Here is an 18972-nt window from a genome sequence, read left to right as displayed (position 1 = left end):
CCAGGGAATGGCCAAGACATAGGCCCCTTTGAGGAACAAGGTCTGGTTTCCGTCAATGGATTTCATGGTGGAGGAAATGGTGAGGCAATGCCATGCCTGCGCTATTACGAGAGGCGATCCGACGCCGGTGATCACTGAAGAACCCAGTACCACCCCAGGGACCAAGGTTAGTCTAGATTTTGGAAGTTTCCCGGATGGGCGTACCATGTTGGTGATGGTTGACTCATTCTCAAAGTTCCCCATAGTGGAGGTTGTGGCATCAGCGGCATTTACATATGTCCAAAGAGTTTTGAACAAGACATTCGCACTCATGGGACTACCTAAAGTTCGGAAGGACAATGGGCCACCATTCCAAGGTCGGGAATTTCAAGAGTACCTGGACCAAAAGGCAATCCGCCACCGCAAGATCACCCCGCTGTGGCCTCAAGCCAATGGGGAGGTGGAGCGCCTAATGCGGACACTCAATGGAGCTCTACGCATCGCAGTGGACCAAGGTGAAGATGCAGAAGTCACCCTAGAATAGTTTCTAAATGCCTACCATCAAATGCCTCACAGCTTGACCAAGTGTGCTCCTTCGCACCTGCTCTTAAAGAGACCACCTCGTGATAGCATCCCGACAGATTCCACGTGGGTGCCCCCGGAATGGGATAACAATGCTGTCCAAGCGAGGAGAGCCATGACAAACCAAAAGGCGAGCGAAACCCTTCGAGCCAAAGAGTCACAGCTGAGAATGGGAGATCAGGTGGTGGTCAAAGACAGTGGACTGTGGTAAACGTCCAAGAGACCATGGTCACTGCTCAATGTGGCCAGCAATCGGTCACGAGTATCGTGTCTCATTTCAAAAGGTTTGACAGTCAAAATTTGGGCCAAGAAGAGACCGAAGATCCTGAAGACACTCCAAGTCTCACCCCGCCTGGCTCGCCAGTGTTGCTGAGTCCTTCACCCGGAAACTCGCGAGGAGATCAGGAAGAGGTTAGCGCTGGAACCGATCGGCGCGATCAAGATGTAACAACAGAGTCAACACACATCTCGGCAGCTGGCGCAGGGGTTAGTGCCAGCTTCCGGAGCCAGAGGTATGGTCTCCAGCTGAACCCTTCGCCAAACCAAAGACTGAAGGACTTTGTGTGTACTTTCCCCTGAGCATGAAGTGCCAAGTCTTCTTCACTAAAAGAAAGGAGGGATGTAGAGAGCCACCCAGGCTCTCCCCTACTTTGTTGCACCCTACATGCATCCACACACTTCTCGGGCGAGCTCGACCCGAGGGGATACATAAATGGCTAAAGACAGCTTGTGGTCTTCCAGCCCACATACAACTACGAGTGTGACATACCTTATTTCAGAGTGCTGCTGCGGCCTTCCTCCACGTGGCCCCGCCATGCTACAGGTGGCTGTCTGGCCCAACCCGGGCTGCAAGTGCTGTGACCCGCTGCTGATGACCCCATGCGGGCCCCTCGCCTCCACCCTCAGTGATCCTGCCAGAAGGCATCCCTAGGACACTGTTTAGCAGCTCGTCAACTTAGTCTAGTGTGCTGCCTTGTCTGTCTATTTTTTGTGCTGTTTCTGCCATGCTGACAGTGGTTTCCCGACCTCTGGCAGCTCCCCCCTTGCTCCCTTCTACCTTATGAAAATCCTAGTTCCTCCTGCGCCCCTACTAAGTTGAGTATGAACGTATCCATCCCTACCCCTGACAAGTGAACTTCATCTGCTTTGTAATAACCCGGCGTCTTCAGAAAAATGAGGCTGTGCCTCACAAACCCTCACCCATTACCCCTGTAGATTTTTGCCAGAGATGTTCAGCTTTCTTCTGGATCTTGCCATTCGTGCCGTGCTATGACCTCAGACCATATGGATCTATGATGGGCAACAGGGGAGGCAATAGTTACAGCCAACACCCCACTGCTACGCCCACTAATGCGAATATTTTTAGATCCGAAATGGGCTGACGTCGTACAAAATGAATCGTGGAAGCTAGTCAGACCTTGTTGGATAGGTGCTTGCTAAAAACCTACAATTACTCACTGTATTTCCCCTTAAGCACAGTTGGAAGGGTCTGCTTGAGTGAGCAGGACGAAAAATTACTCAAGAGCCAGCGCCATAACCCGGCGTCGCGCCCCCAGGCAAGAGGGGGCGGGGGACCCAGTTTGGCGCAAAAATGGGGATCGGAGGACAAGGGGCTAGGAAGCCCCAAGGTCCGCCCCCCCTCGTGGGTGGCAGTCCTCCCGAGTGGCCAAATCCCCCCGGCCAATGACTACCCGGGCGGGATTCAAACCCCCCCCCAATGGCCAGGGGAGGCTGCAGCAGGAAGGCGAGCCAGGGGGCATATCAGTGCTGCTCCCCCAGGCATGCTCCTATCTTCAAGGAGCAGGGGAGCAGCACGGTGAAAGCGGAGGATCTTGTCCCACCCACCCACACCAAAGGAACAGCAATGTTGCAGGGCTGAGGAAGGGAAAAGGCATGGCGAAGAACTACGCTGAGATCGGTTGGTACGGAGGCACACCGGAGGGCGGTGCGCCAGAATAGGTCCACTCACCTTCAGATGCATCACAGCTGGGTAAGGTGGCCTAAGGACAGCGACTCTGGGATGCCTCAAGGCTGGGTAACCTGGCCTACCAAAGGAGGGGGTAGCAAACGGAGACGGCGCTCGCAGCCCAGCCCCGCCGGATGGCAGGGCACAACAAAGTCGGACAAGGTAGCAAGGTAGCCTAACTCCGGGACAGAAGCTACCCCCTTCCTGCACAAATGAGGCGCAAAAATTTCCAACCTACAAAAGAACCGGTCCAGAAGGGCCAAGTGACAATACCAAGGAAGTATATAATGACATAACATGCAAATTGCAAAGTATATACATGTTTCCTTGTATCCCTAATAAACCGCGGCCAACAAATGACCACCACAAGACAAAAATGTGTAGTTGGCTTTTTTGGCAGGAGAGGGAGTAATAGAAAGGAAATGTGATATCGCATATATGTGGGAGTAGGGCAGAGTGCGGGGGTTATAGAGTTCTCTCTGAATCAGCAGTTTTCGCATTGTTTTACTGAATAATGTCCTACTGGTACTGGTAGTGGTACAGGTGCTGGTGTGGAATTGCTTATAAACTATGTACTGACAAAGATCACAAGAGTTTTTAAATATGTGCTAATGTTTTGAAGACATCTCTGTATTATATTTGTGGAAATGACACAAATGGTCCTCAGCTGTGGTATTTTTGAAGTATGTCTGTATTGTGCCACACACTATCACCCTGAAATTTACAATAAAAATCTCTTGTGGTGTACAATGCGTAGCACACAATGAGGCAAGGCGAGTCCGTCCGTGCTCGATCACATTATTAGTGATTTAGGTGCATGAATGGAGGCTCTCTAAGCGCTCTCGCTGTCACTCACTGAGCAGAGCCAGGTGGCTTACTCCTTGCACCCTTCAGTGTTTATAAATACTCTCTCCTGCCCACATGCTCAAGCACACTGACCCTGTGACACTCAGGAAGCACACCGAGGACACCTTGCAGAGAGAGATTCTAGGAATACACACTGCGAAAAATACACCACAGCTCTCTCGTCGCCAAAGAGTTGGTCACCTTTGGGCTGTCTGTTAGTTGGGTGAAGTGCTCAAGGGCTCTGTTACCACCTCACCGTATTTGCTATTTGACAGTTACTTTGCACATATATTTTGTTTGCAGTCTCCTTCTCTATACACTTGCATATCCCATGGTTGATTAGCCATGCTTCAGTGGTTCTGCTCTAGATGTGCTTAATATCTTGCAACACTTACACTTGCTATGTTTCCCTGAACCTTCTCTTGATGTGCCACTGATGATGAGGCAGTGTTTACTTATTCTCCAATGGCCCTCGTTACTGCTGACATTTACGTGCTCCATGTTTCATTGTCTCTGATCTAGCTATGCTGCTGCGGTGCAGGACGGCTCCCAGTACTTCGTGCTACTGATTATCACTGATGGGGTGATATCGGACATGGCGCAGACCAAGGAGGCTATCGTGAACGTAAGTCTGCTGGTGTCATCTCTTCACTTTTATCCACCCAAAGGCAGAAGGATAGGGCAGGCGAGGTTGAGGGCAGCTTGGACTGGTCTAGTGATTGATTTGTCTCTAGGAGTAAACCTATGCGATTTGTCACATCCGGTAAGATTGCCATTCTGTAGTCAATGGAGTTCAGAGGCCAGACAGTGGTTGCAATGTATCTCAAAGAGTTAGATCTGTCTACCAGTTGTCCTACTGCCTCTACAGAGTTCAAGGAAGTTAGCTTTGTAGACTTTTGTAGACCTGAGGCAGTACATGGCTCAGGCCTAACTCACCACTACCTAAGTCACATGAGAATCCCACAATCACTACAAAACTGATTAGCTAAAGAAACTGGACAGCTTCTCCAGTCAACAGGTGTCTTTTCTACTGCGGTCACCAAGCACTGGGTACTGTTCAAGAGCCCAGTACTGACCTCAGACTAGTCTCAAAGCAGTTTTTGGTGTCAAGGGGTACTGGGAAATGATATTGCTCATTTCATTTTAGTCACATTTTGTAAGCTTTTAGGTGCCTGTTATTTTCCAAATATCTTTATCCTGTATGTTGTATTTACATCGTATGTCGGTTACACTGATGTCTCCTCAAAGCTGTGACATGGACTTATATAATGTCAATATGCTTGGGGAGTGCTGCAAAGGGCCACAACACAGTCCTGAATTTGTGCTACAGAAAGACCATTCCGGGTAGCATGTCTGCTTAGATTCTGAAGGAATTGTTGAAACGTCCCCAGAAATCTTATGCTGATATATCAGGCTACATCTTGCCAAATTGAGGGAGACTTTTACTGGTCCTGTGAGGCCTGTTCACTGATGTCTATGGTAGACAGAGTTTGAAGGGTGTGAACGGTACCCTCCATGTCTACTGTCATTTCGTACTGGTATCTGATGGCCTTCGGTACTATTGAAAATAATCCCAGTGTCCAAATATTTATTTGCTGTTCCTGGCTCTCCAGTGCTGTTTTGGATGAGAATCAAACCCACAAAAGTGATACGGGGAATGTTATGTTATGTTATGTTAAAATGCCTTTGTATAGCGCACGGCTACTCTAAAAGAGTGTCCCGGCGCTTTCCACAGTCAGCTACAGTGTAAAAACATAACATGAATAACAGATCCCAGAAGCAGGAAGAAAGAAAGATCCACCTAAACAGAAAGATTAAAAAGCCAAGTTTTCAGGTTCCTTCTAAATTGAAGCAGATTGGAAGTGCTGCGAAGTGCCAATGGAAGCGAGTTCCACAACTTGGAGGCCTTGAGGCTAAAAGAGCGCCCCCCCGTCCGGGCCTTCCTCACCCGTGGGACCACCACAGTAAAAAGGGATTCAGAACGCAGAGAGCGTGCAGGACGATAAAAGGCCAATCTCTTCTGCAAATATCCCGCACCTGACCCAAAGAGAGCTTTGTGTACCAGCGTCAGGGATTTAAACATAATCCGTTTCCGGATTGGCAACCAATGCAGCGTCTGCAGCAGCCCAGAAGCCCGTGTTCGTCTATGCAGACCAAAGATCGCACGGGCTGCGGAGTTCTGTGCCACCTGCAGGCGCTGGACCAGATAGTCCGGTAGGCCTAAAAAGAGGGCATTGGCATAATCCAGCCTGGATCCGATTAGCGCCTGCACTGTGATCCGTCTGTGCTCCGCAGATAGTAAAGGAAGAAACTTGCAGAGCATTTTTAGAACACCGAAGCAAGTGCCGGACAGGCCGAGGACATGCGCTCTCAGAGAGAGCTTGTTGTCAAGCCTAACACCGAGGTTCTTGGCGACCTGGGAGGACTGCGCCGGAGGGCACATTGCGGCCGGCCACCACTGCCGCCATTCGGGATCGATGTCACAGCCGAAGAATAAAACCTCCGACTTGCTGGAGTTGGCCTTCAGGCTATTACGCTGGAACCAGCCGAAGACCATATCCAGACAGTCCCGAATTCTCTCCCCATCAAATGGCTGATCTTTGCCACAAGTGAAGAGGAGTTGCGTGTCGTCGGCGTAGGACACGATCTGGGCTCCACAGGCCTCCACCGCAGCCGCCAGAGGGGACATAAAGATGTTGAACAATGTCGGGCTCAACACAGATCCCTGTGGAACCCCAACTCCCAATGGCGGCATCTCGGCAGAGCTCTGGGATACCCAGACCGTCTGGCGGCGGTCTTCCAGAAAAGATGTAAACCATCTGAACACCGTCCCTCTTAGGCCGATGTCATAAAGCCTGGCGAGAAGCGCCTCATGGGGGACGGTGTCGAAGGCCGCCGACAGGTCCAACATGACTAACATGGCCTTGCCACCCACATCCAAGGTTTCCCTGATGATCTCAGAGACCTCCACCAACGCTGTTTCCGTACTGAAATTCGGACGGAAACCGGATTGGGATGGATGGAGCAAATTGTTGGTTTCGAGAAAGCTCGACAAGACACCATGGACATGTTTCTCCGTGATCTTAGCCAAAGCCGGGAGAAGTGAAATTGGCCTATAATTGGCCAATACCTCGGCATCAAGACCAGGCTTTTTCAGGAGGGGGATCACCATCGCCCTTTTCCAGGTGCGAGGAACAATCCCCTCCCGCAAGGAGGCGTTGAGGATTGGGTTGACCAAGGGATCCACCACTGCCGCCATCCCCGCCAAGAATTTGGCGGGGCAGGGGTCCAGTGGTGAGCCAGATTTAAGGCTGGCCAGCAAAGTCCGAGACATGTCACTGGAGACAGGTGGAAAGTCAGCCAGTACTGCCGTGGACACGGGCGAAGTTCCAGGTCCTACCCCAGAGCCGCAACCATCCTCCACCAAGCTCTCCGAGAAGGAGGCCTGAATTGCCTTAATCTTGTTGGTAAAAAAGGTGGCAAGATCACACGCCCACGCCTCAGGTGATACAGGCGGGGGTGAATAAGAGGTCGGGGACGTGAACTCCTTCACTATCGTGAAGATCTCCTTGCTTGCAAATAGTCCAACCACTGGCCATCGTTTGGGGTAGAATTCCAGCCCATAATGTTTTGTTTACTGTGCTACCTCACAAGCAAGGCATCTCTGAACTGGAATACAAGCAACTCAACTCTAGTTTCTACTTATGTTATTTACTTATTTGAAGGTTTTATATGGCGCTAGCTCCACCCGAGGATATCAGAGCGCTTTACATCAGCAATGGTTATCAGCAAGAAAAACACCAATAGCAATGAATGAGACAAATTATACAGGCGGTCAGACAAAAATATAGGGAACCAATAAGAGTACATAGTGAGAAGGGTACGTATAGGATAAACAGAACCAGTAAGTTGTTACAAATAGTAATTTTACAGTATGACAAGGAGGACTCAGTGGACAAAGTAAGGAGTGGGTGGGTATAGTAAGGGGTAGGGGTGTGGAGGGTGTCAGGTGGGGGGTGAGAGTGCAGGGGTAGGCGGAGTTGCCTAAAGGAGGAAGGAGATGAATAGTCAGAAAGGAGATCAGGGATTTAATTTCCCCAGAATTTTGTGAGCAAGTAAATGTTGAGGTTTCTTTTGAAGCAGGAATAGTAGGGTTTGCATCGAAGGTCTATGGGGAGGGCGTTCCAGATGGTTGGGGCCTTGCCAGAGAAGGAGCGGGATTTCGAGGCGTTTTTTTTAGAAGTTGGGGTATGAAGAGAAGAGTGTTGGTGCTTCTCAATGTTCGTGCACAGCCAGCTTTGTTAAGTTTAATTGAGAGGTAGGATGGGGTCTTCTGGTAAAGGGCTTTGTGTGTAATACAGGCAATTTTATAGGAGGATCTGCCTTCGATGGCGAGCCATTTGAGGGTCTTGAGGGCAGGGGAGATGCGGTCACAACGTTTATAGTTAGTTGTTAGTCTGGCTGCAAGGTTGAGGACGGGTTTAATTGGGGCAAGGTGGATTTCGGGTGTACCAGAGAGAAGGGCGTTTCCGTAATCGATTTTGGATAGGACCAGAGATTGGATAATTAATTTGAAGTCTTCAGCTGGAATAAAAGGTTTGAATTTTTTGAGATGCCGGAGTGTGAAAAGTGCACTTTTTGCAGAGTTCTTAACATGGAAGTTAAGTGTGAGATTATTGGTAACAGTGATGCCGAGTGATTTGACAGATTCGGCGAGGGAGAGAGAGCAGTTTAGGGCGTTAAGGTCAGTGATCCATGTTTGGATGGGGAGAGGGTTGTTTTTGGGAGAGAAGGTTATTTAGGGTTGAGTTTAAGATGGTTGTTATGGAACCAGGTTTGGATCTTGGTAAGTGCAGAGTTAAGGTGCAGGATATCGGCATGGGATTTTATTTTATAGTACAGTTGGGTGTCATCAGCGTACAGGTGATAGTTGTTTTTAGGTTGTTTAAGTATAAGGGTAAGGGGCGGGAGATAGGATGGATCCTTGAGGTACACCTAGGGAGACAGAGATGGGTCTGGATAGGCAGTTTTGAATTTTGATTTGTTGGCTTCTATGTTGGAAGTAGGAGGTGAACCAGTTAAGGACAGTGCCATTAAGACCGAAGCGATCTTTGAGTGTATTGAGTAGGGTTGGGTGGTAAACTGTGTCAAATGCAGCGGTGAGGTTGAGGAGGATGAGTAGGTAGGACTTGCCCTTGTCCAGGGCTAGGTGAATATCGTCGACTATGTTGAGTGGAGCAGTTTCAGTGCTGCAACCTTTGCGGAAGCCAGATTGAAGGGGGTCGAGAAGGTTGAATGTGTCGATGTGTTTGTCCAATTGGAGAAGGGCGCATTTTTCGAGGGCTTTGGAGAGGAGAGGGAGGCTGGAGATAGGGCGGAGGTTGTAAGGGTCATTGGGGTCAGCCTTGGGATTTTTGGGGATGGGAGTGATTTGACCGAGTTGAAGGGAGATGGGAACACTCCCTGTTAAGAGGGAGGCGTTAATGATGTTGGTCCAGTAGGGGACAATGATGTGTTTGAGATCTTGGACGAGTGCGGATGGGAGAGGGTCATTGGTGTGGGAGGATGGTTTGAGGTTGGCTAGGATGTTGAAGACTTCCCGTTCGGAAACGGTGTGTAAATTATGCCATAAGGTGTTACTTTTAAGCGGTAGGTTGGTGGGGAGGGGTTCAGGGGGGGTGTGCGATGGGAAGAGGAGTGAGGGAGTCAGGGGTGTTTCCAAAGGGAGGGGTGGATAGGGTGTAGTATCACGGGGGTGTTGAGGGCTGAGTGAGGGATGGGTATCGAGGAAGGCACGGTCAATGTTAGCGATTTTTTCATAGAAAAAGTTGGCAATTTCTTCACATTTTTTAGTGGAGGCCACCGGGTTAAGGGGTGCAGGTGATGTTTGATTTTTGATAATGTTGAACAGTTCTTTAGGTGTGTTTTTGGCACGAGAGAATTGTAGACGAAAGAATGGTGCTTTTTCCGAAAAGATGTGTTTTTTGTAAGAGGATCTTGCAATTCTGAGGAGAGCCAGATGGGATGGGGAAGGGTGTTGTCTCCAGGTTCTTTCTGCCAGTGAGCGTCTTTCTTTGTTAAGGTCTAGGGTGAACTATGATTTAGAGGGTGCATTTTTTACCATTTTACTTTTCAGAGGGGTAAGTTGGTCTCGAACTTCAGAGACAGTTTTGTTAAAGTGCTCAGGGAGTTCATTTACATTTGAAGAGGGGGGGGGGTGAGGCTGAGTTGGGATTGGAGTTTATGTTCCAGTGCGCCGGGTGGAATTTTCTTAACATTTCTAGTCACAATTGTAGTTTTATTGTTTATTATAGGGGCGGGTGGGGCTGTGGGGGAGATCGTGAACAGAATGAGATGGTGGTCTGACCAGTCAATGGGGATGATGTTGGGTAAGGATGTCAGATCAGGGTTGGAGATGATGGCGTCTAGAATAGCTCCTTTGGCGTGGGTTAGGGAGTGGCAAAGTTGCTTGAGGTCGATGATTTCAAGAAGGTTATTAAGAAGGTTGATTGCAGGGTCATCGGGTTCATTCCAGTGTAGGTTAAGATCTCCAAGGAAGATATTTTTAGAGTTGGAAAGTAGCGATTTAGTAAGAAGGTCCGCTAGTTCTTCGACAAAGGGAAGGGGTTCACCAGGAGGGTGGTAGATAAGGCTTTACATCAACCAAACAAAGTAATGGTAGGAATGCCTGCAAATATTCTAATCATTGGCGATAAGTTGAGGTAGCATTCCAGTTTTTTTCACACAATATGCCACCTCAGATTAGATGCAGACATACGCAAATCAGACTTTGTCTTTAGGTTTTCAAGAAGTATAGCAACGTTTATGGGAGAAATGGCTCCATGCAATCAAGATTTTCACTGTTGGGTTGCTGGAGTCATCTTCTGGACACTATGGTTTAAAGACCTTATGCCATAGATGGATGGTTCTAATCATCTTTGTCTAGTGCCAGCTGCCTACACAACAGAACCCCACATTGGGTTTCAGCTGCGTGTTTAGCATTCTTGGTTCCAGGCAGAGAAGTTGCAAGCACACTACAAGTGAACTGAATTGACATCAACGTCTGAAGAGGAGAGGTCTATAGTAAAGGAAGTTGAAGTGGGCAGTTCAGGTTTGTTAGGAAGCAATCTTTTTGGTGTCTTCTCGACCCACTCATGATGCACAGCATTATCTTGGCTCTCAGGTTCGGATAAGATGAGCTGGGCTGCAGGACCATACACTTCTTGATCAGGCTATCCCCTTAAGTCATTCTCAACATACTTGTCTGGTAGGTTAGCCATGACTGTGTCTCACACAATCAAGGAAGGTACTCTCCACGCTCAGTAATCCAGCTCTTCGTCTTCCAACTCAGAAAAAAAGCATCAGTCTTCAATTTCTCTAAGGTTAGTCCTGGATCCCAGAAGCAGAGACAGGGTCTCCTCAAAGAGAGGTAAGAAACCAATTTCTGTATTGGAAAATCACAAGGCCAGAGTTCTTCTTAGGTAAAGAAATGCACAGAATAAAACAGAATAGCTAGCCACCATTTCTAGAAGTAAGTGATGTGTCTGGTTCCATGGATAGAGAGAGGCATTAAATTAAAGTTGGGTGTTAAACATTAGAGGAGTAGAATATCCAAATATTTAATAGTGGTAAGTACGCATTAACTGTGTTGCAGTTGTACAATATATAACAATGATGGTGCAGTACAGTCTTGGACTCAAATTGTTGGTCCCATTATAAGATTCACTATCTGAAACATAGAGAATTCTTTGTTGGGCTGATAGCTACACACCCTTTATTCAATGCTTTCCGATGTCTTCTACTGGATGTACCCTAGCCTCTGAAGAAGCAGATCCATGCTTCAGGGCTCAGCAGAGTAGATCTAAAGGGTGATTTGAATGTAATCAGTAGGCTCTTCACTCTGCCTGCATGCACAACACGTCAAGGCTGAGGGACATCAAGGAACTATTATTTGAAAAGAGCACGTTCTCTTGCATTCACCGATATCTTGCTATGGTTGAACACAGCAGACTTCATGGGACTACAAGAGGGCAAACTGCAATTTAGTGAAGTAAGAATAACGAGTCAGAAACTGCAGCTCTTTAGGGTTAAGCACATCACCAACTTGTCTGCAAAAAACTTTTTTCATCTTGTTTTGAGGCATCAGATCTTATTATAAGACTTCCTTGCCAAACTCAGAACAAAAGCTTGATTTAATATGAAGAAGGATTTAAGGCATCCTTTGTCACTTGATGTTGGACACCCATTGAGTAAATCTTATTTGTCAGCCACTCGATGACCTGAGGTGTAATCATTTTTTCACCAAATGTGTCTTTTATTTAAACAGGATAAGGAGAACAATCAAATAGCAGGCAAATAGGGAACCGAAAACGTTAGTGAACTTTTGGAAGAGGTAAAATTCTTCCATGCTGAAAATTCTGGAAGAAAATGGACAAAAGTACTTAGCTGTGGTACTAGGTCGGACAGCCAATGGGAGTAGTAAGAGTGTCAGTCTATGCTTAGAGGGACTCGGAGAAATTTATTTAGTGGTAGATCCGAAGGAGATTCGAAGTAGCTCATTTGGTGAAGTCGAGTCTGGTGTGCAGTCTGGTGCATCTTTGTAGCTTACAAGTAGAATAATAGAGCCTGGTGATTGCACTGGTAGATGTCTGCATCCTAAGATTGCATGAGAGAGTCTGGTGTTAGATATGATATACATTCATATCATAAGGTTTGTGTTGTAGAACCTTCAGTGATATAGTAGCCTTAGAGGGATGTGATACAGACGTATGGCTATGAGTGGTATGATATGGATGCTTTCCTAAGGTAGCTGTTTTGGGGTCTGGTTCGAGAAGCGTCTGAAAGGGCATTGGAGCAGATACACCATGGGGCAAATACAGCTGTTTATCCATAATTTGTGAACTACGCTATGATGGAATTCAATGTCTGCATAGTCCACGAGTTTTTAGATTCAGTACAGAAGGGTCAAATACAAAATAATATGTTAATTTCGGCCTAATGTAGTCTGGCAATAAATCTAATATGTGTTTTATATGTGTGTGTATTTATGTATAGCGCAAAGCTCGCTACAAAGCAATGGAATTATGTTGAATGATAGTGAAAGAGAGGAAGATACCTGGGTAGAGGGAGGATGCAGGCAGAATGAGAGTGATTACCAGCTGGATTCTTCAATGATGATGTTAAGAGGATGGTTTTGAATTCCTTCCTGAAGACCATGAGTGGTGGAGCTTTCGAGATCGGGGTGGCGAGGGAAGTTCCAGATCTTATCACAACAGCAGGTGGAGGGCTTGGTAGCTTGTCTTTGCCTCCCTGCATTTTTGTCTGAGGGTAACTGCAAATGTGTCAAACTTTCAGAGAGGGGTTATTAATATGGCAACCGATTTGGGAGGAAGGTGACATCATAATTGCAATTGGACGCATTGTGAAGGGCGATTAAAGCATCTTTGGGTGTACTAATGGAGAGGTTCTGGAATGATGGAAACTGTTGCTTACATTTTATTTTGTTCTGTGGAAAGGTTTGAAGTGGAGAAGATGGAAAAGGATCACTATGTTGTTGGTTCATTTGAGGAGCTGTTGTGCATGGTAAGCACGTTTAGTTGGGAATTTGTAGATGGAGTCCTAGATGGTGAATTGTGCCTAAGATGATAAAGTGACAAACTGTATGATTTCAGTGCCTTCTAGAAGCTTGTAGAAGACATGCCATGTTTTTGGTCCCAGTGGCACCTACAAATCAGAGTCTCTGAAGAAGAAGTTGCTGTGGAATTCTTTAGGCTTTGGTGGTGAGGCCAGAGATCTCAAAAAGGCAAGGAGGAATGTGCCATGGTTGTGAAAGATGTCATTCTGGGAGGTGGAGATCTTAAAATGGCAGGGAAGTAGCATGAAAGAGCTGCTTGGTGCTTCTCACAAGAGTGTGCAGGGCCAGGTTTATCTGTGGGTCACAATAGTGCCTCCATTATTTTTGTAGGTTCAATAAGTGTGCTGATTTCTGTGGCCAGGATATCCAGAATCCAAGGGCAGGTAGGGGAAAACAGGTTTCAATGATGGTATGTGGAAGATAGTATGAGTCTTAATCATGTCTGCTGTGTGCAGGGCTGCAAGGTGTGCATTGGTCAGCATGAACAATTATGCACATTCTGTGTGATTTTTGGGTGGTATAGTGAGAGGAATGTGGATGAGGTCGTTTGTGTTTGGTCATGTTAAATGTGGTGTTGGTGTGATTTTATGGTTCAAATGTATTCTATTTATTTTACAAAAACAACGTTGCAAATAACAAAGGGACCTGCAGAGCACATCCCTCTAATGCAGTGCAATGGAACAAAAGTGCAACATTAGCAAATATTCCCAATGCCTCCATTCACTCCCCTGGTAGAATTCTCTCTGCTATAGTATATCTATCTCACATGGTCACCCTCAGGCAACCCACCCCTCCCACGGGCCATGTCATCAGTATCAGTCAAATGCAATACATGGCGATATCTGGAGCACATCACTTCATAGAATTTAGTAGAAGGCGGGGTAATATATGGTCTCCATAGGTCTCAGTAGGTGTCTGGTTGTGAGGTTAATGCTAGAGTCAGACAATCCATTCCCAATATGAGCCACAACTTGTGTTACCACGCCATGTGTGTAGGAAGCACCTCAGAGCCCCAATGGGAAAGAACGGCTAAAGTGCCGTACCCAATGTTAGGCCAATATGCCGCCGCCTATGGGATTTGAGTGGAAAAGTCAAAGAGTTGGGGAGACCCGAGGTAATGTAAGTTGGAAAGCATGGGAGTTGGGTGTCAAGATATTTGTCAATGTCAGCCAATACCGCCTCCCAGTAAGGTTTGAGCTTTAGACAATCCCAGAGAAGATGAAGCAAGGACCCAGGAGCCCCACAGCATCAGTAGCATTCTTCCCTACAGCTGTTGTTGTCCCGGTGTAGGTGAACAGGAGTTAGGTACCAGAAAATTGCTATCTTAACAGCGGACTCTACACTTGCGTGTCTAGCCCCACTCCTTGTGTGTCAGTGTCTGCCCCAGTTCCTACTCCCATTATTTCTTGCCCTGGAGTTTTGTCCTTGGATTGCATGTGATTAAGGAAAGCATATAATTCAGCATCTGCAGTGTCCTTAGAGTGTAGCCACTTCTCAAAGGTGCCGAGGACCTTTACGTATGCTTGGATGAGTGATCTAGTGTCTGAATTGCATATAGTGTATCCGTTCCGTTTCTGCAAACCGTCTTAATTTGGTTAAAAGTAAGAGGCCTGTCAGCATCAAGCAGGTGGCCCACTGATCGGCAGCCAGTAGCCTACCAGGCCGCCAGGGTTGCCAAAGAAAAGCATCAGTGGCGATGGGAAGGAAGTCAGCCCATTGCGGGTAACAACTTGGTCCCACACCCCCAGTGTGGCTCTGGTAATAGGTGAAGAGTATAAACCACATGCTCTCTGTGATTTGTGTTGTGCAAGAAGGGGACCGTCAGAGATGCTCACCCGCTACTACCCTGTCTATGAAGCACCAATGCCTTTCTAATTCTGAACGACTCCACTCCAGCGGACCTGAGCCACTTGATAGTAGCGTTGAAGATTAGGAATCCCCAGGACCCCTTCTCCACTCGGGCTATAGGATTGTTCACAACTCATACAGGCTTACTTACCCTCCCACACAAAGCTGTTAACTTATGTCTTATTAGCTTGCAATATAACCACTGTTGGTTATGGTGGTAGGGTTTGAAACAAGAAAAGTGCTTGTGGCAACATGGTCATTTTGAGCGTGGCTATTCATCTCCACCACAAGAGGATGCAGTGATCCCATTGGGCGCGGTCATTGTGTATCTGCTTGAATATGTTTTGGTAGTTAATGACTACGGTGTATCGTAGTGTAGCAGCAATTTGAATTCCCAGGTTAGCTATGGAGGGTTACGCCTAAGTGGGTGCTTAGCAGTCAGGTTGGTCTACATTCCAGGGGAAACTGAGAGGATAGGAGCCTGGGACTTCTGAAGGTTTATGAGAAATCTCACAGTTTCTCTAAATTTCCCCAATTCTTCTAAGAAAGCCTGCAGTGCCTGTAGCAGGTCTTTTATTGCCACTATGAAATAATCAGCGGGATGGCTGATGATATGCTCCTCATTCCCAAAACATGCCCCATTGATTTGTAAATTATCTCGTCCCATCTGTGCCATCGATTCTGCATACATAGCGAAGAGCAGATGGGCTAGGGGACATCCCTGTCTGGTCACCTTGCTGATAGGAAAGGCAGCAGAAACCACGCCATTGACCCGCACCGTCACCTGCAATGCTCCAAAGTTGCTAATAGTCCAGGCCCGGAACATGTCTCTGATGCCAAAGTGGGCCATTGTAGCCTCCAGGTAGTTTCCAATGTACCTGGTCGAATGCTTTTTGCAGTATCGATGGCCAGGAGCAGCATCTCCTGCGTTAGCATGTAGCCTTGTCCACTAGGTGCAAGATACACTGGCGTTACAGAATGAATCCAGACTGATTGGGGTCCACAAGTCCCGGCATATTAGGACATGAATCTTGCCGCAAGAATGCTTGTAAATCGGTTTGTATCCACAGTGATGAGCAAGATGGGCTGATAGAGATTGCACTGCTTCTTGTCTTTCCCTGGTTTGGGAATGCCCGTGATTGAAGCCTCTAGCATAGAAGGTGGTAGAGTACTGGTGCCTGCAAAGGAGTTGAAGAGTCGAGTGAAGACCGGGACAAGTATCTGTCAAAACTGCTTATAGAAGAGGGTGGGGAACTCATCTGGGATGGGGGATTTCAGCAATTTCTGATGTGTTATGGCCGTCACCACCTCCTCTATACATATGGGCTGTTCGAGAGTGGTGGCCTGTTGTGGCATAAGTCATGGTGTCTCTGTGCCCGAAGGTAATCTTTTATAGCCTCCTGAATCAAGTCTTGTGCCTCATAGAGGGACATGTACCAGTCCTGGAAGGCGGCTGCTAGGGGTATGCCCCCATGTATTTCAGTGCCATTTGGAAGGAGTAGTGTGTCCACCGTCTCCATTTGTTGCTTTGGCCCACAGTTTGTTGGCCATCAGTCTGTCGCATTTATCTCCCTCTATATAGAAAGTTTGTTGAAGGCGAAGAAGGGTGTACTCTGCCTTTTCTAAGTCTAAGCCGCTAAGCTGCATATGGACTGACTTAAGTTGCCGCCATATCCAGGGGGCCCCCGTTCATTTGTGAATAGTCTCTAGTTCCCTCGCCTTCCCTTCAGGCTCCTGTCTTTTCTCGATACGAGCCTTGTTATCTGCAGCAAAGAAGGTGATAAATTCCCCCGTACGACTGCCTTTAAGGTTTCCCATAGGGTAGTGATAGTAGTTCCCAGCTGATCATTCACTTCTAGATAGTTTTTAAGCACCTGGAAGATATGGCTTAGTGCCTGGATGGTGGAGCATATTTTCCTTCAGGCGCCATGGACGGGAGAACCACCTATACAAGAGCACCCACATAGTAAGGGTTACAGGGATATGATCATACACACTCAGTGGTTCTATCTCAACTTCTGCGTCCTGCGCCTGTACATCTCGGGGTCACAATCTGCCAGAGGCTATCTTAGTTTGTGTACACCTGAATTTGACAGTTCCCCTTAAGGTGATCCCCACAGAGCTATTCCAGGCACAAATGGAAATGCATTGTACTCAATGTAAGATCACCCCTTTGCTTTGCCTGTGTTCACCTTTTACTTAAAGACGCTCTGCACACCTGTGTGAATGGAGACTAGAACCAGAAGCAGATATTTGGTTGTGTAGATTAGTATGGAATGTACACCTGAATGGGGAAATCATATTTTGCTGCTTTTTCTAAAAGGAAAGGAGAAAGACAGCTCTGCATTTAGGCAATGCCCCAAAGAAAACACACAGCCCAAGTCTTACAATCCAGAGGAGTTCAGAAGCACCAAGCCTTCCCAGACCAGAAAGCGGCTGCTACTGACCAGCCTGACCTGGGATTCCTGTTTGTGAACAACACCAACATCATTGTGAGGATCCATGTGACTATGCACCTGTCGTTGTTTTGCGAGCCAAGTTTGAGCGCAACACCAACACCAACATGATGGCCCAAGTGCCTGCAAATCTATCACTGCTTTGTAAACCCCATTTGTGAGTGACGCCATTGACACTGTGAGGGTCATTGTATCTTCACCAAAGCATTGCTATGTGAGTCTCAGCTGCAAACCATGATGATGTCAGCATGAATGCCCTTGAGCCATTGTCTAGCATTGCCAGATGATCCCAATCTTAGAAGTGATACGAAAATAAATAGGTATGAGAGACGGTGTGTCCCTCCCATAGCCACACTGAATCACCAGGGTCCAGGGGCTGTGTGCTTCCACTCCTACACGTATATCCTCTGAATTGTGACTGCCATTTTCCCCCTCACAAAAGTGCTGCCAAGGACTATGCGGCCACTACTCAAACAAGATGGTGCCCTGTGGTGTGCTGCTAGTGAAGAAAGAGCCATATATGTTGACTCTACAAAGAAATTAATCAGTCATTGGACAGTGACTGAGAACTAAGAAAGCAGTAGCTACATTTGACTTTCCTCTTAAGATTGTTCTTGCAGTGCAATCCCTGCTTAAATGTGGACAGTCTCTTGGAGACACAGATGAGTTGCAAAGTAACCATGTTACACTTTTGGGGTAATGATTATGCTACAAGACTTCCGGGTTAAGTAGCCATAGTTCAACAATGTAAATAAAGTTTTACATTTTTAATGAATATTAATTATTGGACATAATATTTCACGAAAGTGATATATGCTCTCTGACCTAGACATTTGGTTCCACACTGCCTTCCAAGAGTAAGCTTTGAATTGTCAACCTCAGAACTCCCTGAAAATCAAAGCCTAAAGAGGAAGTACTTGGCAAATAATTGAGCTCTCTCTAGTACCTGGTTCCTGTGTTCCAAGGACAGCAGCAAAACTTTTTTACAGCGATTGCTTAATTACACGTATCTCATAGGCTATGGGAAGCTTTCATGAAGTTAATAGACGTTTTCCTCGTCCTCATCCACTGTTAGCCGAGAACATCGATGGGGCCTTTCTAAAGATGGACGTGGTCAGTAACTCGTATTGGTGGAACGTCCTGTTCCTTTCTGGTTGTCCGCTTCTAATAAGTTTGACTGTTTTGCATCTTTTTTGTCCTTCCTGTGGATGGAGTTTCCTGTCGGTGATATTCCCTCTGGATGGTTATTTCTATTGCTACTTGCTGCAAATTGACTGACTATGGAAATCTGGGTGGGTTTTACACATCCTGGTAGTCTGAAATTGGAGATGGAGGATCTGAGGATGCCGAGATGCATCACAGTGGTATAGCAGTGTTGAGTGAAGATCTTTTCAGTCATCAAATACATCTGTTTAATCTTACAGTGTGTTAGTGTAAGGTGTGAGATTTAATACAGCTTCATAGCCTGAGATTGGTATTGTAGTCCATTGCGCAGGGTCAGATAAATATGTATGGTTTAAGGTCAAGCAGAAGCTTTGATACAGGTTCACATTCAAATGTTTTTGAGGTAGATTACTATAAGGATAAATATAACAATAATAATAAGTCTCCTACAAGGACTGAAGCCTCTGCTCGAGTTTTTGGATGCTCAAATATGCCAG

The 18972-nt window shown here is 46.8% G+C and overlaps 1 protein-coding gene across 3 annotated transcripts in view; it reads left to right on the top strand.

Moving 5' to 3' along the window:
• LOC144755373 (copine-5) overlaps nucleotides 1-18972 on the top strand; it is a 1407230-nt gene that overhangs the window by 1322206 nt on the left and 66052 nt on the right. For all 3 annotated transcript variants that reach the window (XM_078644209.1, XM_078644208.1, XM_078644207.1), the window contains one exon: nucleotides 3896-3998. In XM_078644209.1, the coding sequence (XP_078500335.1) occupies nucleotides 3896-3998 (103 nt within the window). The remainder of the gene's footprint in view (nucleotides 1-3895; nucleotides 3999-18972) is intronic.

This window comes from Lissotriton helveticus, chromosome 5_1 (assembly GCF_964261635.1).
Source record: "Lissotriton helveticus chromosome 5_1, aLisHel1.1, whole genome shotgun sequence".
Taxonomy (NCBI): Eukaryota; Metazoa; Chordata; class Amphibia; order Caudata; family Salamandridae; genus Lissotriton; species Lissotriton helveticus.
Note: the sequence above shows the minus strand (reverse complement) of the source record. Positions and strands in the feature narration are given on the sequence as shown.